The sequence below is a fragment of the Kogia breviceps genome, chromosome 3, assembly GCF_026419965.1.
Source record: "Kogia breviceps isolate mKogBre1 chromosome 3, mKogBre1 haplotype 1, whole genome shotgun sequence".
Taxonomy (NCBI): domain Eukaryota; kingdom Metazoa; phylum Chordata; class Mammalia; order Artiodactyla; family Physeteridae; genus Kogia; species Kogia breviceps.
The window spans coordinates 357830-380637 of NC_081312.1; the positions used below are offsets into that span (position 1 = coordinate 357830).

The following is a 22808-nucleotide window of genomic DNA, read 5'->3' on the forward strand; positions in this document are numbered from 1 at the left end:
CACAGGACTAGGCTACTCTGAGGCTTGTCCAGAGAGCCCGAGTGTTTGGTTCCGATAGAACATGAGAGGGGCAGTAGAGCACTTCACACAAGGTCAAGGGCGCAGCCCTGCTCTGCTCTGCCCCTTCACACCAACACTCCCGGGGGAACTGCTCCGGAGGCAGGCAGGATGCCCTGGGGATCTGTGCTGGGAGAGGTGGGAGTGGTGCCCACCAGAGTTCAGAGGCCAGGAAGGCTCAGGCGAGGAGCCTATTACCCAGGGTGCTGTGGGCCAAGCAGGCATATTCCCTCAGGAGGGTGGAGCCGTCACGGCTGGGGTTCCCACTCTGTCCCATGGGACCCTGGGCCCCACTCACCACGCCCCACACACCAAAATAATGCATCTCTGCTGCATCTGGACTCCCCAGGCCCTCGGAGACAGAAACCACCCAGAAGAAAAGGGAACTTCAGGAAGCAAGTCGTGCCACCTGGTTTCAATCCGCTTCTGAGTATTTGCAGGGTTGTGGGCAAGGAGTTCACACTTCCAGGAACGGGTTACCAGTCCTAGGAAGCAGGGCTGCAGACACAGCACAGCCCTGAAGAGCCACATGTGGCTGGGGCCGGAGCAGGGAAGGGCGTGGAGCCCTGGGCTGCAGGGGAGCGAGTCCACCGCCCCCACCCTTGGTGAGTGGGGTCTGAGAGGATCAGGACAAGAGAGTGCAATATGGAGGCCACGGAGGGAAGGCTGGCCTCGGGGATCCCACAGAGCGGCTGGAGCGCCAAGCAGGCGCGGGGAAGGCGGGCTGCCCAGGGCTCGCCGTGCTGGCCCAGGGCAGGGACTCGGGAGCCCGGGCAGGGCCATGTCCACACCAACAGGGCTGGAACCCTGGGGCGGCTGCTGGGCCTTCGAGGAACGAGATGGGCTGGGCGCCGGGAGCCTGAGGGCTTCGCTCGGCCAGATGTGCTGCAGGCACAGGGCGGGGCTGCGGCTGAGGACGAGGCCAGGATGGACAGGTGGGACTGAGCGAGGACAGAGGGGAGGGACAGGCCGCTGGGGGTGGGGGAGTCCCGTCCAGGACAGTGGAGCCAACTTGAGTCCCAGGGCAGTGGCAGGCGGGGAGGCGGCGGGTCTGGATGGGGCCGGGGCTCCTGTGTGCCCAGAGCTGGCCGCACAGGGGCTGAGCTCGCAGCTGCACTGGCTACACCGGGGCCGGGGGTGGGGACGCAGAGGGCAGATGACCCGGCGCCTGGAGGGAGACGCGACCAGAGGAGGATCCCGGGGGAGCTGGGAGAGAGAAGAGGGTGAGGCTTGGAAGGCCAGGACCTCCTCTGGGAGGGGCCCACGGTGGGACAGGGGCTCTGCCAGGGGAGAGGGGGCCGGAGACAGGCTGGGCACCTAGCGACTCCAGGGAACAGAGCTCAGCCCCGGGAAAGAAAGGAGTCAGGAGTGGAGCTGCGCCAAGGTGAGGGCTCGGACGGGGGCCAGAGGGGCAGGCGTGCAGAGGGCCGGAGCTCCAGGGACAAGGGGCAGGGAGGCAGCAGGTGAGCAGGGGGCTGCATGGCAGGGGGCCGGAGGTGGCCTCAGGGGCTCTGGGGAGCAGGTAGAACTTGTGTAGGTGACCTGGGGCTGGGAGGCAGGGGCTGCCTGCGAGCTTTGGGGGAGCAGGTAGAGCTAGTGTAGGTGAGCCTGGGTCTGGGAGAGCAGGGGACTTCCTGGGATCTTTAGGGGAGCAGGTAGGGCTTGTGCAGGTGAGCACGGGGCTAGGAGGGCAGGGAGCTATCCCGGGAGCTTTGGGGCAGCAGGAAGAGCTTGTGCAGGTGAGCAGGAGTTTGGGAAGGCAGGGAGTTGTCCCGGGTGTTTTAGGGGAGCACGTCAATCTTGTGCAGGTGAGCAGGGGGCTGAGAGGGTAAGGCGCTTCCCGGGAGATTTGGGGGATCAGGTAAATCTTGTGCAGGTGAGCACAGAGCTGGGAGGGCAGGGGGCTGCCCCGGGACCATTCGGGGAGCAGTAAAACTTGTGCAGGTGAGCCGGTGACTGGTAGGTCAGGGCCCTGGCGCTGCCTCAGGAGCTCTGCGGAGCAGGTAGAGCTTGTGCAGGTGAGCACAGAGCTGGGAGGGCAAGGGGCTGCCCTGGAAACTTTCTGGGAGCAGTAGAGATTGTGCAGGTGATGCGGGGCTGGGAGAGGAGGGAGCTATCCTGGGAGTTTTGGGGGATCAGGTACAGCTTGTGCTGGTGAGCCTGAGGCTGGGAGAGCAGGGAGCCTGGGGCGAACTCAGGGGCTCTGGGAAGCAGGTAAATCTAGTGTAGGCGAGCCTGTGGCTATGAGGGCAGGGGGCTGCCTGGGAGTTTTGGGGAAGCCAGGAGAGCTAGTGTAGGCGAGCCTGGGGCTGCAAGGGTAGGGGTCTACCTGTGAGATTTGGGGGTGTAGGTAGAGCTAGTGTAGGTGATCCTGGGGCCGCGAGTGCCAAGGGCTGCCTGGGAGCTTTGGGGTAGCATGTCAAGCTAGTGTAGGCGAGCCTGGGGCTGGGAGGGCAGGGGTCTTCCCGGGAGTTTTGGGGGAGCAGGTAGAGCTAGTGTAGGCGAGCCTGGGGCTGGGAGGGCAGGGGTCTGCCTGGGAGCTTTGGGGGAGCAGGTAGAGCTAGTGTAGGCGAGCCTGGGACTGGGGGGGCAGCGGCTGCTCAGGAGTTTTGGGGGAGCAGGTAGAGCTAGTGTAGGCGAGCCTGGGGCTGGGAGGGCAGGGGTCTGCCTGGGAGCTTTGGGGGAGCAGGTAGAGCTAGTGTAGGCGAGCCTGGGACTGGGGGGGCAGCGGCTGCTCAGGAGTTTTGGGGGAGCAGGTAGAGCTAGTGTAGGCGAGCCTGGGACTGGGGGGTCAGCGGCTGCTCAGGAGTTTTGGGGGAGCAGGTAGAGCTAGTGTAGGCGAGCCTGGGGCCGAGAGGGCAGGGGCTGCCCGGGAGTTTGGGGGGAGCAGGTAGAGCTAGTGTAGGCGAGCCTGGAGCTGGGAGGGCAGGGGTCTGCCTGGGAGCTTTGGGAGTGTAGGTAGAACTAGTGTAGGTGATCCTGGGGCTACGAGGGCCGAGGGCTGCCTGGGAGCTTTGGGGTAGCATGTAAAGCTAGTGTAGGCGAGCCTGGGGCTGCAAAGGCAGGGGTCTACCTGGGAGCTTTGGGGGTGTAGGTAGAGCTAGTGTAGGTGATCCTGGGGCTACGAGGGCCGAGGGCTGCCTGGGAGCTTTGGGGTAGCATGTCAAGCTAGTGTAGGCAAGCCTGGGGCTGGGATGGCAGGGCCTGCCAGGGAGTTTTGGGGTAGCAGGTAGAGCTAGGTTAGGCGAGTCTGGGCTGGGAGGGCAGGGCCTGCCCGGGAGTTTTGGGGGACCAGGTAGAGCTAGGGTAGGCGAGCCTGGGGCTGGGAGGGCAGGGGTCAGCCTGGGAGCTTTGGGGGTGTAGGTAGAGCTAGTGTAGGTGATCCTGGGGCTACGAGGGCCGAGGGCTGCCTGGGAGCTTTGGGGTAGCATCTAAAGCTACTGTAGGCGAGCCTGCGGCTGAGAGGGCAGGGGTCTGCCTGGGAGCTTTGGGGGAGCAGGTAAAGCTAGTGTAGTTGATACTGGGGCTGTGAGGGCTGGGTGCTGCCAGGGAGCTTTGGGGGAGGAGGTAGAGCTAGTGTAGAAGAGCCTGGGGCTGGGAGAGCAGGGGGCTGGCTGGGAGCTTTGGGTGAGCAGGTATAGCTAGTTTAAGTGAGCTTGCGGCTGGGAGGGCAGGGGCTGCCCGGGAGTTTTGGGGGAGCAGGTAGAGCTAGTGTAGGCGAGCCTGGGGCTGGGAGGGCAGGGGGCTGGCTGGGAGCTTTGGGGGAGCAGGTATAGCTAGTTTAAGTGAGCTTGCGGCTGGGAGGGCAGGGGCTGCCCAGGAGTTTGGGGGGAGCAGGTAGAGCTAGTGTAGGCGAACCTGGGTCTGGGAGGGCAGCAGTTGCCCAGGAGCTTTGGGGGTGTAGGGAGAGCTAGTGTAGGTGATCCTGGGGCTGCGAGGGCCAAGGACTGCCTGGGAGCTTTGGGGTAGCATGTAAAGCTAGTGTAGGCAAGCCTGGGGCTGGGATGGCAGGGGACTGCCTGAGAGCTTTGGGGGAGCAGGTAGAGCTAGTGTAGTTGATACTGGGGCTGTGAGGGCTGGGCGCTGCCAGGGAGCTTTGGGGGAGGAGGTGGAGCTTGTTCAGGTAAGCCTGGGGCTGGCAAGGCAGGGCGCTGCCCTGTAGCTTTTGGGGAGCAGGTACAGCTAGTGCCAGTAAGCCTGGGCCTGGCAGGGCAGGGGCTGCCCCGAAGCATCGGGGGGCAGATAGAGTTTCTGCAGCTGAGCAGGATGGGTGCAAGGGTAGGGGCTGCCCCAGGAGCTTTGGGGAAGCAGGTCGACCTTCTGCAGGTGAACCAGAGCCTGGGAAGGGATGGGGCTGCCCCAGGAGCTTTGGGGAGCAGGGAGAGCTTGTAAAGGGAAGCAGGAGTTTGGTAGGGCAGGTAGCTATCCCCAGAGCTTTGGGGGAGCAGGTAGAGTTTGTACAGGTGAGCAGAGGGTGGGGAGGGCAGGGACCTGCCCAGGACCTCAGCAGACCACGTACTGGGGTGAGCAGGTGCGTAGGCAAGTGTCAGAGGGTGCAAGGGCCATTTGGTGCTGTGGGAACAGCGCTCCAGGGACAGTGGGCAGTCCGACGCCAGGTGAGCCGATGACATGAGGACACAGCATCCCTGAGCTGAGCCCAGAGATCTGAGCCAAGGGGCTGGAGGGCAGGACGCAGGGCAGCTGGAAGTGGGGCCGAGAAGGGAGTCCTACAGGAGACTGGGCTGGGGGTTCCCCTGGGTGGGCCGAGGGCCCAGGCCCGGGGAGGAGGGCACAAGGGCAGAGAGGACTCAGGCCTGAGATGCTGAACCGGAGCCCAGCTGGGCAGAGGTAGACACTCGATGGACAGGAAGCCCGGGCTCAGCTGAGGGGCCAGGATGAGGGGCCGGAGGCAGGTGAGGGAGCATCTGGAGGAGGGGAACCTGAGTGCACAGGGAAAGGAGAGCAGCCTTTCCGCTGGAGCTCGGGGGTCTGGGAAGGCCGGGCGCAGGGGGCCACCCCAAGAACTCAGGGGAGCAGGCGAGATTGTGCAGGGCAGCAGGGGGCTGGGAGGGCCGGGGCTGCCCCACGTGCCCCAGAGTCAGGGGAAGAAAGGCCGAGTAAAAGGGAGCCCTGGGCTGCTGGGAGGGGTCAGGCGGACGGCAAGGCCGGGTGGAGAGGGGACCATGGGAGGGACGGTGTCTGGGGCTGAAGGGGCCGCGGCGACCCTGAGGGGACCCAATGGGCCGCATTTCTTGCACCCAGGGTCCCAACCGTGTTTCAGGAGACTGTAGGAGCTGGGACAGGAGGGGTGAACGTGCAACGCGAGGTGGGTTTGACAGGGCAGTGGACCTGGCAGACGGAAAACGAGGGGCTCATTCGAGGCTCAGACAGGTCTGCATATCAGGGCTGAGCAGACGAAGGCCAGAGAGGACAGGTACAGCCGGGGAATGGGGCTTGGGGTGCTGGCACCCTGCAAGAAGGAGACGGCCAGGGGCAGTGCAAGGCTCCCAGGGATGCCGATGGGCAGAGCTGATCCAGAACACAGGGACCCTGGGTGGCCAAGAGCAGGCCAGGACAAGGGGACAGGAGCAGAGCAGGGCAGTGGATGGCAGAGACCCTGCCAGGCTGCAGCAGCAGGGCAGTGGGCTAGGGAGCAGTAGCCACTAGTCAGGGTGCAGACCGAGGGCATGAGCAGGCCAGGCACCCACAGGACTGTAGGGGCCCCGGGGGTCTCTAACCCAGGTGGACGCCCAGCACTGGCCCCCAGCTGTGTCTGGAGCCCACAGCTGCAGACGCAGGGACCTGGGGAGGGAGACAGCCGTGCCGGGCCACTGGTCTTCAGACACACTGGAAGCACATGGTCGCTGGGTTCAGCAATGCCCCAGGCCTGCACACCTGATGCCCTGCCTGGACCCTCGCAGGAGTGAGGCCCTGGCAGTCACATGGCTTCCTCTCTCACAGTCTCCACCACGGCTCCGGTAGTCTACCCTCTGGATCCCAGATGCGGGGGCACAACCGGCTCCACAGTGGTCGTGGGCTGCCTGGTCTCGAGCTACTTCCCTGAGCCAGTGACCGTGAACTGGAACTCGGGCGTCCCTTCCAGTGGCGTGCACACCTTCCCATCTGTCCTCGGGTCTTCGGGGCTGTACTCCCTCAGCAGCACTGTGACCGTGCCTGCCAGCACCTCGACCGGCAAGAGCTTCACCTGCAGCATATACCACCCGGCCAGCAGCACCAAGGTGGACAAGCGCATCGGTGAGAGGACGGGCGCAGGGAGGGTGTCCACTACGAGACAGGCCCGGGGTCAGCCCTCCCACCTGAACGGACCGCACACCAGGGATGGTGAATCCTGCCCAGGGTGTCACGGGAGGCCTGTCTCTCTCCCTCACCTGAAGGCCTCCCAGGCTCAGGGAGGGCGTCCTCTGGGCGTTTCCACCAGGTCCAGTGTGGGCACAGGCTGGACGCCACCCCGAACCCCTGGGACCACAGAGGCGGGCACAGCTCTCACTTGCCAAAACCTGGCCCTGCCCTAAGCCCAGCCCCGGGCCGTCCCCAACCCCGGTAACCTCTAGTCTGTTCTCTGCAGAGATTGGCTCCAAATGCACCACGTGTCCTGAATGCCCCAAGTGTCCCAAATGTCCAGGTAGGTCAGCCAGCCTCACCCTACACCCCTCGGGGGTGGACCTCGCCCAGGCGTGGACTTCGGGCTTGGGGAGGGGGAAGGATGGGTAGAGGAGGTCCACCCAGGGGCCGACTCCCCACCATGTCTCCCCGACCAGCCCCTGAGCTCCCAGGAGGACCGTCCGTCTTCATCTTCCCCCCGAAACCCAGAGACACCCTCACAATATCCAAAACACCCGAGGTCACCTGCGTTGTGGTTGACGTGAGCCACGAGGACCCCAATGTCCAGTTCACCTGGTACGTGGACGATGTAGAGGTGAACACGGCCAAGACGAAGCCAAAGGAGGAGCAGTTCAACAGCACGTACCGTGTGGTCAGCACCCTGCCCATCCGGCACCAGGACTGGCTGACGGGAAAGGAGTTCAAGTGCAAGGTCAACAACAAAGGCCTCCCAGCCCCCATCGTGAGGACCATCTCCAAGGACAAAGGTGGGTCAGGTGGACGGGGGCAGGAGGGTCCCTGGGGGCCGGTAGCAGTGACCATCGTGCTAACAGCCACCCCTCTCCCCACAGGGCAGCCCCGCGAGCCGCAGGTGTACGTACTGCCCCCACCGCGGGAAGAGCTGGCCAGGAGCTCGGTCAGCTTAAGCTGCCTGGTCACCGACTTCTACCCGGGCGACATCTACGTGGAGTGGCAGAGAAACAGACAGCCAGAGAAAGAGGACAAGTACAACACGACCCCACCACAGCTGGAGGACAACGGGTCCTTCTTCCTGTACAGCAAGCTCAGGGTGGACAAGAAGAGCTGGCAGCAGGAAGACACCTACACGTGTGTAGTTTTTCACGAGGCTCTACACAATCACAACACGCAGAAGTCCATCTCCCAGTCTTCGGGTAATTGAGCCACACGGCATTGTTGCCCCAGCCAGCCCTCCCTCCCCTTGGGCTCTCAGGGTCCAGTGAGGACCTGAGCCCCAGCCCTGTGTACGTTCCTCCGGGCGCCATGAAATAAAGCACCCAGCGCCGCCCTGGGACCCTGCAATGCTGTCACGGTTCTTTCCGAGTAGAGCCCCGGGGATGCCGGGCCTGCGTGGGGCAGGGGCGAACCCGGCTCTGGGTCACAGTGTCACCACCAGTGCGGGAGAGCTGGTCCCACTGAGGGCCAGACCCAAAGGGCGCGGGTCTGTGCAGGCCACCTGGGGGCGGCCCGAGGCTGGCGAGGGCCTCTCCCGGAGGCGACAGCTGCTCCGGCCACCCTCCGCCCAGCAGCTGCTGGGGCTAGGGTGTGTGCCCCGAATGGGAGAAGCCCACCAGAGACCCCCAGAGAATGAGTGCCCACTTCTTCCCACCCCTGTTCCAGCCCATGCTGTGGGACACTGGCCGTCCTCATCCCCACGTTCCTGTCCCCGGTTCCAGAGTCCACTTGCCGGCTCTGTGCCCTCACGGGGACCACACGCGGCCCAGGGCAGGGGACAGCCCTGCTGTACCGTCGGGCATGGGAGATCAGGCCCCCCCCTCAGGCCAGGAGGCTCTGCCCTGCTTCTCCCTGCCAGGGGCCAGGCCTGTGCACTCGTGGGGACACTCATCCCTGTGCGCCCAAAAGGGGCAAAGGCGAGCAGCCCTGAGTGCCCGGGAGGGGCCCTTCAGACCCACCTGCAGACACTGAGCCCAGAGCCGTTGAAAACAAGTCCCCCACTGAGACACAGCAGCCAGCACACCACCGCCTTCATCCACATGCACTCACCTGCCTGCATACACGCGTGTGCAGCGCACCCACCATACACACCCACGCGCGTGCACACACACGGGCCTTGCACATGGGTCTCCTACAGGGCAGCCGCACAGACCCACACCCAACCACAGAGCTGGGTCTCATGAGCCCTCACCCTAGACCCCAGCCTGGTCCCCACCCTCCACCGCCCATGGGTGGCTCAGCGGCGCCTCCCCACCGTGACCGCACTGACCACCTCCATCACCCATCCCTCTACTTCCCTGGGACACTGACACCCCCTCCAAACAGGCCATCATCCCCCCACAGCCCCCTCGTCCTGGCACTCCCAGCCCCACGGGCCCAGGGGCTGAGCCCAACACTGTCCTGCCCTTTCCCTGGGGTAGGGCCCACGGACCACGGGCTCTGCTGACCCTCCTGCCCTCTGGGTCTGGCCCCCAGCGGGAGAGGAGGCTGGGCCCTGAGCCACTGCCCTGCGGGGGTTCCAGGCACCCTCCCCTCAAGGGCCCCCGCTCAGCACACAGCACAGGAGAGGGAGCAGGACCCACTGGCCAGGCCGAGACTGGGGCCCAGGCTGGAGGAATGGAGGGCTGGGGCTGGTGCCCAGCGAATCTCCTCAGGTGCCTCTGGCCCGGCCCACCAGGGGCATCCCGCCACCACCCGGCCACACTGGGAGCTGCTCTGAGAGGCCCCGATGAACCCACCCCCGCCCCCCGGGGGCAGGCCCTGCACTGACACACCCCTTCTTGTGCAGAACTGCTCCTAGAGGAGGAGACCTGTGCTGATGCCCAGGACGGGGAGCTGGACGGGCTGTGGACGACCATCTCCATCTTCATCACCCTCTTCCTGCTCAGCGTGTGCTACAGTGCCACCGTGACCCTCTTCAAGGTGGGCGGGCCACCCCACTGTGCCCTCGCCGTCACCGCTGTGTCTCCACCTGTCCCCTTACTGTCCCTCACTGTCCCTCACTGTCCCCTCACTGACCCCTCACGTTCCCTCACTGTCCCCTCACCTTCCCTCACTGTCCCTCACCTTCCCTCATTGTCCCTCATTTGCACCTCACTGTCCCTCACGGTCCTTCACTATCCACTCACTGTCCCTCACTGTCCCACACTGTCCCTCATGGTCCCTCACCTTCCCTCATGTCACTTCACTGTCTCCTCACTGTCTCTCACGGTCCCTCACCTTCCCTCATGTCACTTCACGGTCCCTCACTGTCATTCAGTGTCCCAAACTATGTCCTCACTGTCCCTCACTATTCCTCACTGTCTCCTCATGGTCCCTCACTGTCCCGCACTGTCCTGCACTCTCCTCACTGTCTCCTCACGATCCCTCACTGTCCCTCACTGTCCCTCACTGTCTCCTCACTGTCCCTCTTTTTCCCTCACTGTCCCCTACTGTCCCTCACTGTCGCTCGCTGATCCTTATTGTCCCTCACTGTCGCTCACTGTTTCTCAGGGTCCCTTATTGCCGCTCATTCTCCTTCACAGTCCCTCTGTCTCCTCACTGTCCCTCACTGTCCCTTAATGTACCTCACTGTCCCACACTGTCCTTTATTGCCCCTCACTGTCCCATCACTGTCCGTTATTGTCCTTCATTGTCCCTTATTGCCCCTCACTATCCCTCACTGTCTCATAAGGGTCCATACTGTCCCTCACTGTCTCCTCACTGTCTCCTCACGGTCCCTCACTGTCCCTCACTGTCACTCACTGTCTCATCACTGTCCCATACTATCCTGCACTGTCACCTCACAGTCCTCACTATCCCTCACTGGCCCTCACTGTCTCCCCACGGTCCCTCACTGGCCCAAACTGGCCCGAACTGGCACTCACTGTCCATCACTGTCTCCTCACAGTCCCTCACAGTCCCTCACTGTCCCTCACTGTCCCTCACTGTCTACTCACAGTCCCTCACTGTCTCCTCACTGTTCCTCACTGTCTCCTCACTGTCCCCCACTGTCCCTCACTGTCCCTCACTGTCTCCTCACTGTCCCTCACTGTCTCCTCACTGTCCCCCACTGTCCCTCACTGTCCCTCACTGTTCATCACTGTCTCCTCACTGTCCCTCACTGTCTCCTCACTCTCCCTCACTGTCTCCACACTGTCCCTCACTGTCTCCTCACTGTCTCCTCACTGTCCCTCACTGTCTCCTCACTGTCCTTCACTGTCCCTCACTGTCTCCTCACAGTCCCTCAATGTCCCTCACTGTCCATCACTGTCTCTGACTGTCTCCTCACTGTTCCTCACTGTCCCTGACTGTCCATCACTGTCCCTCACTGTCTCCTCATTCTCCCTCACAGTCTCCTCACTTTCCCTCACTGTCTCCTCACTGTCCCTCACTGTCTCCTCACTGTCCCTCACTGACACTCACTGTCTCATCACTGTCCCATACTATCCTGCATTGTCACCTCACAGTCCTCACTATCCCTCACTGGCCCTCACTGTCTCCCCACGGTCCCTCAATGGCCCAAACTGGCCCGAACTGGCACTCACTGTCCATCACTGTCTCCTCACAGTCCCTCACAGTTCCTCACTGTCCCTCACTGTCCCTCACTGTCTACTCACAGTCCCTCACTGTCTCCTCACTATTCCTCACTGTCTCCTCACTGTCCCTCACTGTCTCCTCACAGTCCCTCACTGTCCCTCACTGTCCATCACTGTCTGTCACTGTCCCTGACTGTCCCTCAGTGTCGCTCACTGTCTCCTCACAGTCCCTCACTGTCCCTCACTGTCTCCTCAATGTCCCTCACTGTCCCTGACTGTCCATCACTGTCCCTCACTGTCTCCTCACTGTCACTCACAGTCCCTCACTGTCCCTCACTGTCGCTGACTATCTCCTCACAGTCCCTCACTGTCCCTCACTATCTGCTCACTGTCCCTCACTGTCTCCTCACTGTCCCTCACTGTCTCCACACTGGCTCCTCACTGTCCCTCACTGTCCCTGACTGTCCATCACTGTCCCTCACTGTCTCCTCACAGTCCCTCACAGTCCCTCACTGTCCCTCACTGTCTCCTCACTGTCCTTCACTGTCCATCACTGTTCATCACTGTCTCCTCACTGTCCCTCACTATCCCTCACTGTCTCCTCACAGTCCCTCACTGTCCCTCACTGTCCTTCACTGTCCCTCACTGTCTCCTCACTGTCCCTCACTGTCCCTGACTGTCCATCACTGTCCCTCACTGTCTCCTCACTCTCCCTCACTGTCTCCTCACTGTCCCTCACTGTCTCCTCACTGTCTCCTCACTGTCCCTCACTGTCCCTCACTGTCCCTCACTGTCTCCTCACTGTCCCTCACTGTCCCTCACCGTCTCCTCATTGTCTCCTCACTGTCCCTGACTGTCCACCACTGTCCCTCGCTGTCTCCTCACTGTTCCTCACTGTCCCTCACTGTCTCCTCACTGTCTCCTCACTGTCCCTCACTGTCCCTCACCGTCTCCTCACTGTCTCCTCACTGTCCCTCACTGTCCATCACTGTCCCTCACTGTCTCCTCACTGTCCCTCACTGTCCCTGACTGTCCATCACTGTCCCTCACTGTCTCCTCACTCTCCCTCACTGTCGCCTCACTGTCCCTCACTGTCTCCTCACTGTCCCTCACTGTCCCTCACTGTCTCCTCACAGTCCCTCACTGTCCCTCACTGTCCATCACTGTCTGTCACTGTCCCTGACTGTCCATCATTGTCCCTCACTGTCTCCTCACAGTCCCTCACAGTCCCTCACTGTCCCTCACTGTCTCCTCACTATCCCTCACTGTCCATCACGGTTCATCACTATCTCCTCACTGTCCCTCACTGTCTCCTCACTCTCCCTCACTGTCCCTCACTGTCATTCACTGTCTCCTCACAGTCCCTCACTGTCCCTCACTGTCTCCTCACTGTCCCTCACTGTCCCTGACTGTCCATCACTGTCCCTCACTGTCTCCTCACAGTCCCTCACAGTCCCTCACTGTCCCTCACTGTCTCCACACTGTCCTTCACTGTCCATCACTGTTCATCACTGTCTCTTCACTGTCCCTCACTGTCTCCTCACTGTCCCTCACTGTCCCTCACTGTCCATCAATGTCCCTCACTGTCTCCTGACTGTCCCTCACTTTCCATGAATGTCCATCACTGTCCCTCACTGTCTCCTCACTCTCCCTCACTGTCTCCTCACTGTCCCTCACTGTCTCCTCACTGTCCCTCACTGTCCCTCACTGTCTCCTCACTGTCCCTCACTGTCCCTCACTGTCTCCTCACTGTCCCTCACTGTCCATCACTGTCCCTCACTGTCTCCTCACTGTCCTTCACTGTCTCCTCACAGTCCCTCACTGTCCCTCACTGTCTGCTCACTCTCCCTTACTGTCTCCTCACTGTCCCTCACTGTCTCCTCACTGTCCCTCACTGTCCCTCACTGTCTCCTCACAGTCCCTCACTGTCCCTCACTGTCCATCACTGTCTGTCACTGTCCCTGACTTTCCATCACTGTCCCTCACTGTCTCCTCACAGTCCCTCACAGTCCCTCACTGTCCCTCACTGTCCCTCACTGTCACTCACTGTCCCCTACTGTCCCTCACTGTCCATCACTGTTCATCACTGTCTCTTCACTGTCCCTCACTGTCTCCTCACTGTCCCTCACTGTCCATCAATGTCCCTCACTGTCTCCTGACTGTCCCTCACTTTCCCTGAATGTCCATCACTGTCCCTCACTGTCTCCTCACTCTCCCTCACTGTCTCCTCACTGCCCCTCACTGTCTCCTCACTGTCCCTCACTCTCCCTCACTGTCTCCTCACTGTCCCTCACTGTCTCCTCACTGTCTCCTCACTGTCCCTCACTGTCCCTGACTGTCCATCACTGTCCCTCACTGTCTCCTCACTGTCCCTCACTGTCCCTCACTGTCTCCTCACTGTCCCTCACTGTCTCCTCACTGTCCCTCACTGTCCATCACTGTCCCTCACTGTCTCCTCACTGTCCCTCACTGTCTCCTCACAGCCCCTCACTGTCCCTCACTGTCTGCTCACTCTCCCTTACTGTCTCCTCACTGTCCCTCACTGTCTCCTCACTGTCCCTCACTGTCCCTCACTGTCTCCTCACAGTCCCTCACTGTCCCTCACTGTCCATCACTGTCTGTCACTGTCCCTGACTTTCCATCACTGTCCCTCACTGTCTCCTCATAGTCCCTCACAGTCCCTCACTGTCCCTCACTGTCACTCACTGTCCCCTACTGTCCCTCACTGTCCATCACTGTTCATCACTGTCTCCTCACTGTCCTTCACTGTCCATCACTGTCTCCTCACTGTCCCTCACTGTCTCCTCACTGTCCCTCACTGTCCCTGACTGTCCCTCACTGTCCCTCACTGTCTCCTCATTGTCCCTCACTGTCCCACACTGTCCCTCACTGTCGCCTCACTGTCCATTATTGTCCCTCACTGTCTCCTCACAGTCTCTCACTGTCTCCTCACAGTCCCTCACTGTCTCCTCACTGTCTCCTCACTGTCCCTCACTCTCCATCACTGTCCATCACAGTCCTTCACTGTCCATCACTGTCTCCTCACTGTCCCTCACTCTTCCTCACTGTCTCCTCACAGTCCCTCACTGTCTCCTCACTGTCTCCTCACTTTCCTTCACTGTCCCTCACTGTCTCCTCACTGTCCATCACTGTCCCTCACTGCCCCTCACTGCCCCTCACTGTCCCTCACTGTCCCTCACTGTCTCCTCACTATCCATCACTGTCCCTCACTGCCCCTCACTGTCCCTCATTTGTCCCTCACTGTGCCTCATTTTCCCCTTACAGTCCCGTACTGTCCTTCATTCTCTCTCACTGTCCCTTGATGGCCTCATGTCCCCCCTGGAGCCCCTCACCGTCCATCGGCCCGGGGACTGGGGGGCAGGCCCTGGGGGTCTGCCCGGGTAGGGTCCAGCCTGCACTCACCCCCGCCGCCCCTCAGGTGAAGTGGATCTTCTCGTCGGTGGTGGAGCTGAAGCGCACGATCGTCCCCGACTACAGAAACATGATCGGGCAGGGCGCCTAGTGCTCACTACGGGCTGCGTCCATGGCCGCCCCAGACCTGTAGGACCACGTCCGTCACCTTGTGCCGCTCAGCCTGCGCCAGACTTGCTCCTCTGCCCACTGACCTCGCCAGCCTCTGAGCTCACAGACACCCTCACCTGCACCCTGGCCTCTGGTCTCGTGGCCACCACAACCTGCCCTCCACCCCACTCACAGACGCGAGTGGACCACAGGTGATGCCCAACCTGAGCTGATGTCACCAAGGACACCTCCGGGGCCCCAGGGACCACCGGGAATGCCCGGGTCAGCATTCGGGTCCCCCTCAAAGAGGAGGAGGAGGCCAGCATCCCAGGCTTCTACACAAGGCCCACACCCTGCATCTTCTCCCGGCCGGGCTCCAGACTCATGGTCCCTGGGAGGAGGGCCTGTGTCAAATGCTGGAGGGGAACTGCCCTTCTCAGCGCCTGCCTCTCCCAGAAGGAGAACTTCTGCTGGTGCCAAAACAGTCACTCAGTTCACCTCCACTGAGGATGCTGCTCAGAGCAGGGCCTGGGCCCGAGGCCACTGCAGGAGCCCCAGCACGGGAGACGGTGAGGTCCAGGCAGAATGGCCAACCGGAGAGGACGCTATTGACCTGGTGTCCTGCGGGCTGAGCTGGAGGAGCTCAGGAGGAGAGGGCAGAAGGCGTGGCCAGCCCATCCCGCAGCCAAAGGCCTGAGTCACGTACACCAGGAGCTCCGCCTGCACCGGGGTGGGGGTGAGAGGCGCGACCCGCGTAGGGCCAGTCTCCGACCCCGGGCCCCCGCCTCAGGGCCCGGTACCAACTCTCCCGTCTCTGCAGAAATGCACAGTCAGCACCCTCATGTGGAGGAGCTGCTCCCCGGAGTGGAACGACGGTCCACATCCTCGCAGCTTGGGAGCCTTTTCTCTCTTCTAAATGTTGGAGCCCACTGATGCTCTCTGCCATCTCTTCATCTTTCTAATGACAATAAAGCGTTCGTTACAATCGCCTTGCTTGCTGAGATGTCTCCGTAGGTTAACACGCCTCCCACCCTCGAGAAATCCACAACCGGTCTCCCAAACACCACCACCCAAGCCTGGGGTTCCCACCTTGCCTGTGGGCGCAGGGGTGAGCCAGGGGCCTGGGGGAGCCACAGGGAAGTCATATGCATTGCGTGTGTCCCCACAGGAGGCTGTAACAGACACCGCAGGGGGCCTGTGACAACAGACCTCACTGTCTGACACCCTGGGGGCTGGAATCCCAGATCCAGGAGGTGCAGGGCTCATTTCTCCTGAGCCCTGTCTCCGTGTCATGAAGACGCCGTCTTCTCCCGTGTCCTCACGTGGTCATCCCTCGGTACGCGTCTCTGTCCTCATGTCCTCCTCTTTTAAGGATGCCAGTCAGACTGGATTAGGGCCCACCCTAGAGGCCCCAGTTTACATCATCACCTCTTTATAGACCCCATCTCCAAATACAGTGACATCCTCAGCTCCTGGGGTCCGGGCTTCAAAACTGGAATTTGGGGCACATGACTCAGCCCAAAACAGCCGAGCTGCATGCGAGAAAGGAGGACCAGGAGGCAATGCCAGGAAGCCAGGCCAGGAGGGGCAGCGGTGGAGAGAGGCTGTCAAAGGGGAGCAGAGCCAGACCTGGCTCACCGCTCAGGACAGACTGGGCAGTGAGAAGGACAGCAGGAGGTGAGGGGGTCCGGGTGGCACTGAACTCAGCTGGCTGCACAGAGGTGACCAGTGTGTCACAGGAGAAGCAGGAGTGGGGCTCCAGGGGCTCCAGTGAGGGACCAGGAAGGGTGGCCGTGCAGATGCGATGAGGCCACTGTGTCCGCCGGCTGGCAGGGATGCAGGGATGCGTCAGGACTCTGCCCTCACAGAGACCAGGGACCGAGGCCCCATCCCTCCTGGTGATTCCACCTCAGAGGAGACACAACCCTCCCCAGAGGGCAGAGTCAGGATCCACAGCTGTCGGCCCTTCTCAGTAAAAGCTCCACAAAAGGGGGCCGGGGCCTGGGTCGGGGGCTGGCCAAGCTGGGCTCCCTCAGGCCGGCATTTAAGGGGGTATGGCTCAACCTGGGGACGCGGCCTTGGGCTGCTCGAAGCCACGCTTGTGTTTCTTGCAGCCTTTCTCGGCGAGAGGAGGAGGCCTCCACTCGACAGCCCCAGGCCGAGGCCCAGCAGGACAGCCCCCCCAGACCGGGATCCTGAGTCTGGTCAGCATGGACGTTGCGCCCCAAGGCCGTCCGACGTGCCGGTCCAGGTTCCTCTGGGGGAGAGAGAGACAGACAGAGGCGGAGACAGAGAGAATGGTATGCAGGGAAGGGACTGCATCGCTCAGGGGGCCCTGCACCCAAAGGGGAGGCCGGGAGGGCCGGCAAACAGGACGGCCGAGGGGTGGACAGCAGTGTCCAGCAGAACACCTGGCCCTCACGGACCCAGCCAGGCATGCTGGGCACACTGGTGCAGGGCCCCTCTGACTGCTGGCTCCATGGGGGCTCCAGGTGACGGACCTGGGGGTCTCACCACAACCTGCAGTTCCCTCCACCTAAACATGTAACCAAATTGCTGAACTCGCCTGAGGGCAGCACGGCCTGCCGCCTTGGGCCCTGCCCCTCGCTTCTATCCTGCAGACCAACGATCAGCCGCTAGCCGGCCCGCCCCAAAGGAACGCCAGAGTGGTCACACGAGAGCCGGCCCCATGGCCTCCTAGCTGAACACCGTCCCTGGCACGGCTGCCACTGGGCCCGTCGAGAACTGCCCCACACTGGGCCCCATTGCTCCCACCCTCACCCCACAGCAGTGCCACACCACACGGCATCCCTCACCTGTCCATGCCCCCCAAGCGCCCCAAAGCCCAGTGGCCGCGCCTGCCCTTGAGCCCCTCGGGCTGCCCCTGTGTGAGCCTGAGGTCGGCCTCCGGCTGCCTCCTGACCCCTAGAGCCCCCCCGCCAGACCGTGAGCTCGACACACACCTGTCAGCACCTCACCTCGCCACCACACACCTCCATCTGTGTCTTACACACACACACGGGTGCCGAGAGGCCCCAGCTCAGCCCCAAGTTCGAAGGCAACGGGGGGCCCATCATTCACAGCCCCGCACCACCCCACTTTGTGGCAAGTCCCAGAAGAGCATCTGCTCCCTCCACGGAGAGACCTGGGCTGGCCGTGGGTGCCGACCGCCCCGGGCTTCTCTCAGGCCCCTGGGCTTGGGCCCACACCGGTTCTCACTGCACAACCCCTGAAACACCGTGGCAGCCTGGAGCCCGTAGCCCAGCCCACGCTGCAGCCCAGAGCCACGTCTAGGACTCAGAGTCCCAGCCAGCCCAATCCACCATCTGCGCCCAGCCCAACCAAGCCAAGGGCTCGCTCCCCAGCCTCCATCCCGCCCTCCGCGGCCCCGCGGCCAAGTGCGATGCCCCCCACGACCTGCTCCTGTCCTGCACCCGCCCTCCCTGCTGCCCACTCCCAGGTCCCGTTCGTGCCGAATGAGGTTGCAGAGCAGACCTCCTGGGGAGAGGCCAGGGGAGTTTCCAGGGCTGCAGGCAGGGCCCTCGGCTGTGAGGCAGGGTCCCACAGCAGAAGGCGCTCCCAAGGGGTCTGCAGTGTGGCCAAGTCAGCCCTGCAGCACCCACCCCCTTCCCCCGTGCCCTCGTCCTGAGGTAGGAGATAGATGGGCTCCAGGCTGAGCAGCTGCAACCACTCTCCTGCTGACACTTCGAGATGATTGGCCAGAGACCGCCTGGAAAGCCGTCCCCATGTAAGTGACCTAGGACACCCCTACGACACACGACTCAATCCAAGTCCCCCATGTGCTCTTGCACTCTTACCTTGCTTCTAGTAAACACTGTCTCCATTTCACAATCTTGGTCTCTTTCCTAAATTCTTTCTTCAAAGAAGACAAGGACCAAGGTCCGTCTTCCAGCTGATCCACTGCCAGAATCAGGTCGACCTCTCTCTCTTTACTTTTCCTTATGATGTTCCTTACAGTAAAGAATCCTGTGCCACCTGAGCATACCTTGGGAGACGTGCCTGTGGTCCCTTGGAAACAGGAGGTTCCCCCACCCCAGAGGATGTGGACAAGGGGCCAAAGGGAAGGGGGCAGAGGGCAGCTCTGGGCTCCAAGGACCCAAGTGTCCAGCCAGGCTCTGCTTCGAGAGTCCTTCAATGCCCACTGAGACCCCAGCTCAGGCTCCATCACACCTGCTGTGCTGGCCTCCAGCCCAGACACACCACCCCTCCCCACACAAAGATAAAAGCAACAATCCCCATCCCCGTGGGCAAACCCTGAGGGGCACATTCAGTGGTCAGTGCAGGAGCCCGCAGGAACACAGCTGCACAAGCACCAAGGTAGAGACCGGCGTTAGCCTCCTGGGGTCCCAGTCACCACCCACTGAGCTCATGCAGACAGGCCAGTCCTCAGGCCCCATCCCACCAGCCTGCCCGGACGTCCCAATGAACAAGCGAGAGCTATCTGGGGCTGGCCACCACCGTCCTCGAGAAGAAAGCTGGGAGACAGGAAGGCAGGAGCTGCAGGCACCAGGGAGACGGCTGGCCAAGCACGGAGGTGGGCATGGGCTGAGCCTCCTCCTGAGGGTAAAGAGCTGGAGAAGCCCACCCACAAGGGTCTCTAGTCCCACGGAAACGGGGCAGAGCACATGTGAAACAGGGCAGGACTCCTTCATATACAAAGAGCACTCAGCAACCAATGAAAAGAAAGAAATGTGAGCAGTGGGTCCTGCACCCTAAGGAAAAACCTTTGGGTGGCTTATTGGGTGGTCAATAACAGGAAGAAAATGTTGCAATAATTGGAAAAGTTACTATAGGAGGAAACTAGGGGCGGTGAGTGACCTTCTTGGCCTCTGAGGGCCTATGAGCAGTTAAGACCATTCTTCAGGGCCCAGTGGCCTCCTTCCCAACATACAAGTGCCCAGACTCTGTTGACAGGAGAGTCCACTTGTGGCGAAGGCTTTTCTGAAGACTGCCATCTGGCTGGGAGACCAGGCGTCCCACGGACTCCGACACGGACCATGCAGCCTGCTGAGGTCGGGCATAGGAAACCCAGGATTGGGCAACCCTGAGGCTTGTCCAGAGAGCCTGAGTGTTTGGTTCCAATAGAACATGAGAGGGGCAGTAGAGCACTTCATACAAGGTCAAGGGCGCAGCCCTGCTCTGCTCTGCCCCCTCACACCAACACTCCCTGGGGATCTGCTCCGGAGGCAGGCAGGATGCCCTGTGGATCTGGGCTGGTAGGGAGGGGAGATGCACTGTAATGTAAGCTGGATGCGGAGAGGTGCCCTGGGGATCTGTGCTGCGGCGCGGGGGGGGGTGCACGGGATAAAGCCCAAGAGGGCCTCATGAGCATTCTCGTTCACAAGACACTAGGCCAGGCCTGTGGTGGGGTTACTCAAGTTACCCAGCCGACCATACGTAAAAATGGAACTCTGACCCAAGAATGCAGCCAACAGCCCAGGACACCCAGCCGCCATCACAGGATCCAGCCCAGGAAGCAGCCTGCTCCCTCCATGCTAACCTAAACCTAACCCTCTGTACTAGACCTGCAGGAAGTCAGACCTCTATCTCCAGTGACAGCCCAGGAAGCCCTACAACCGCCCTGTGACCTCCTTCCCACGGGCGGGGCTTGATCAATAACCCACAGCTTCCATGGTCTTTGTCCTCGCTTCTGCCTGAGGACCAATCAGAGGAAAACGGACGTGCCCCAGCCATCGCAAGGGTGCCTGCGTCTTGTCGGCGGTCCAGCTTCCCCAGCCCCACAGCCCCCATCAGGACACTGGAGGCACTCTTTTTCCTATAAAGAAGCTTTCTATACACAGAAAATATTCGAACATGCTGACACACACATGATATAATAAGTATGTTATAGGCCCTTACATGGGCATAGTGTTATATGTATATAGTAACAATTGAGCCACATTGGCATAATAAAGCCTCAAAGCCACCCACTCTCCTGCTGCCCGAGTCGATGCCCAGCCAGCTGGACACGGCTCCCTGGCTGCAGCAGCTCAGAATAAACAGCCTCTGCTTTTCCCGTTAAAACATTTCCAGTGTTTTAGGTGACACAAGTTCTCGTGACAATAGCTCAGGGTCACAGTGACAAACAGCCCCAAATGCGTCCCGAGACCTGGACACAACAGGGACAAAGGTGAAGCTGGCGCTCGGGCCTGGGCAGGGAGGTGATCGCCCATGGAAATGAGCAGAGAAGGGGTTGGCAGGACGGCCACGAGGCCAGAGCAGCAGCATGGCCGGGAGCGCCGCGCTTGACCGCAGTGCTCTACCGTGCAGAGACGCATGCTGACAGAGGACCCCCCCCCTCTTCCTCACAGGACTGGCCACACAGCCGGGCCTGCAGGCACCGTGAAGGGTGCCCAAACCACACCACGAGGACTGCCAGGGCATTTCTTTTTTTTTTTTTTTTTCAAATATGGTTGATTTACAATGCTGTGTTAGTTTCAGTTGTACACCAAAGTGATTCAGTTATACATATACATGTATCTATTCCAGATTCTTTTCCCTTATAGGTTATTATCTATTCTATATAGAGTAGTGTGTATTTGTTAACCCCAAACTCCTAATTTATCGCTCCCCTTCCCTCTCCCCTTTGGTGTCCATAAGTTTGTTGTCTATGTCTGTGAGTCTATTACTGTTTTGTATGTAAGTTCATTTGTATCATTCTTTTAAGATTCTGCATATGAGTGATATCTTATGATATTTGTCCTTCTCTGTCTGACTAACTTCACTTAGTATGATAATCTGTAGGTCCATCCATGCTGCTGCAAATGGCATTATTTCATTCTTTATTATGGCTGAGTAATATTCCATTGTATATATGTACCACATCTTCTTTATCCATTCATCTGTTGATGGGCATTTAGGTTGCTTCCATGTCCTGACTATTGTAAACAGGGTTGCAGTGAACACTGCAGTGCATGTATCGTTTTGAATTATGGTTTTCCTGGATATATCTCCAGGAGTGGGATTGCTGGATCATATGGTAACTCTATTTTTAGGAACCTCCATACTCTTTTCCATAGTGGCTGCACCAATTTTCATTCCCACCAACCGTGTAGGAGGGTTCCCTTTTCTTCACATCCTCTCCAGCATTATTGTTTGTATATTTTTTGTTGATGACCATTCTGACAGGTGAGAGGTGGTACCTCATTGTCCTTTGATTTGCATTTCTCTAATAATTAGCAATGTTGAGCATCTCTTCATGTGCCTTTTGGCCATCTGTATGTCTCCTCTGGAGAAATGTCTATTTAGATACTCTGCCCATTTTTCTATTGGGTTGTTCGTTTGTTTTTTACATTGAGCCATAGGAGTTGTATATACATTTTGGAGATTAATCTCATTGGTTGCATGGTTTGCAAATATTTGCTCCCAATCTGTAGCTTATCTTTTTGTTTTGTTTATGGTTTTCCATTGCTGTGCAAAAGCTTTTCAGTTTCATTAGGTCCCATTTGTTTACTTTTGTCTTTATTTCCATTACTCTAGGAAGTGGGTCAAAAAAAATCGTGCTGTGATTTATGTCAAAGAGTGTTCTGCCTATGTTTTCCTCTAGGAGTTTTCTAGTATCCAGTTTCACATTTAGGTCTTAATCCATTTTGAGTTTACTTTTTTGCATGGTGTTAGAGAATTTTCTAATTTCATTTTTTTACATGTAGCTGTCCAGTTTTCCCAGCACCACTTATTGAAGAGACTGTCTTTTCTCCATTGTATATTCTTGCCTCCTTTGTCATAGATTAATTGACCTTAGGTGTGTGGGCTTATTTCTGGGCTGTCTATCCTGTTCCATTGATCTATATTTCTGGTTTTGTGCCACTACCATACTCTTCTGATGACTGTAGGTTTGTAGTATAGTCTGAAGTTATGGAGCCTGATGGCTCCAGCTCCATTTTTCTTTCTTAAGATTGCTTTAGGTATTCAGGGTCTTTTCTGTCTCCTTAAAAATTGTCAAATTTTTGGTTCTAGTTCTGTGAAAGATGCCATTGGTAATTTGATAGGGATTGCATTGAATCTGTAGATTATCTTGGGTAATGCAGTCATTTTCACAATGTTGATTCTTCCAATCCAAAAACATGGTATCTCTCGATCTGTTTCTGTCATCGTTGATTTCTTTCATCAGTGTCTTATAGTTTTCTGAGTACAGGTCTTTTGCCTCATTAGGTAGGTTTATTCCTAGGTATTTTATTCTTTTTGATGTGATGGTGTACGGGAGTATTTCCTTAATTTCACTTTCTGATTTTTCATTGTTGGTGTATAGAAATGCAACAGATTTCTGTGTATTAATTTTGTATCCAGCAACATTGCCAAATTCATTGATGAACTCTAGTAGCTTTCTGGTACCCTCTTGAGAATTTTCTATGCATAGTATCATGTCATCTGCAAATA

At 59.3% G+C, this 22808-nt stretch overlaps 1 protein-coding gene and 1 gene segment (V, D, J or C); both read left to right on the forward strand.

The window, feature by feature from the left end:
* The window catches only part of LOC131752098 (immunoglobulin gamma-1 heavy chain-like), a 229364-nt gene extending 221645 nt beyond the window's left edge, over positions 1 to 7719 (forward strand). For both annotated transcript variants that reach the window (XM_067030637.1, XM_067030638.1), the window contains exons 4-7: positions 6019 to 6312; positions 6644 to 6700; positions 6837 to 7166; positions 7251 to 7719. In XM_067030637.1, the coding sequence (XP_066886738.1) occupies positions 6019 to 6312; positions 6644 to 6700; positions 6837 to 7166; positions 7251 to 7579 (1010 nt within the window). In that variant the 3' untranslated portion in view covers positions 7580 to 7719. The remainder of the gene's footprint in view (positions 1 to 6018; positions 6313 to 6643; positions 6701 to 6836; positions 7167 to 7250) is intronic.
* The window catches only part of LOC131752099 (Ig gamma chain C region-like), a 141458-nt gene that overhangs the window by 71694 nt on the left and 46956 nt on the right, over positions 1 to 22808 (forward strand).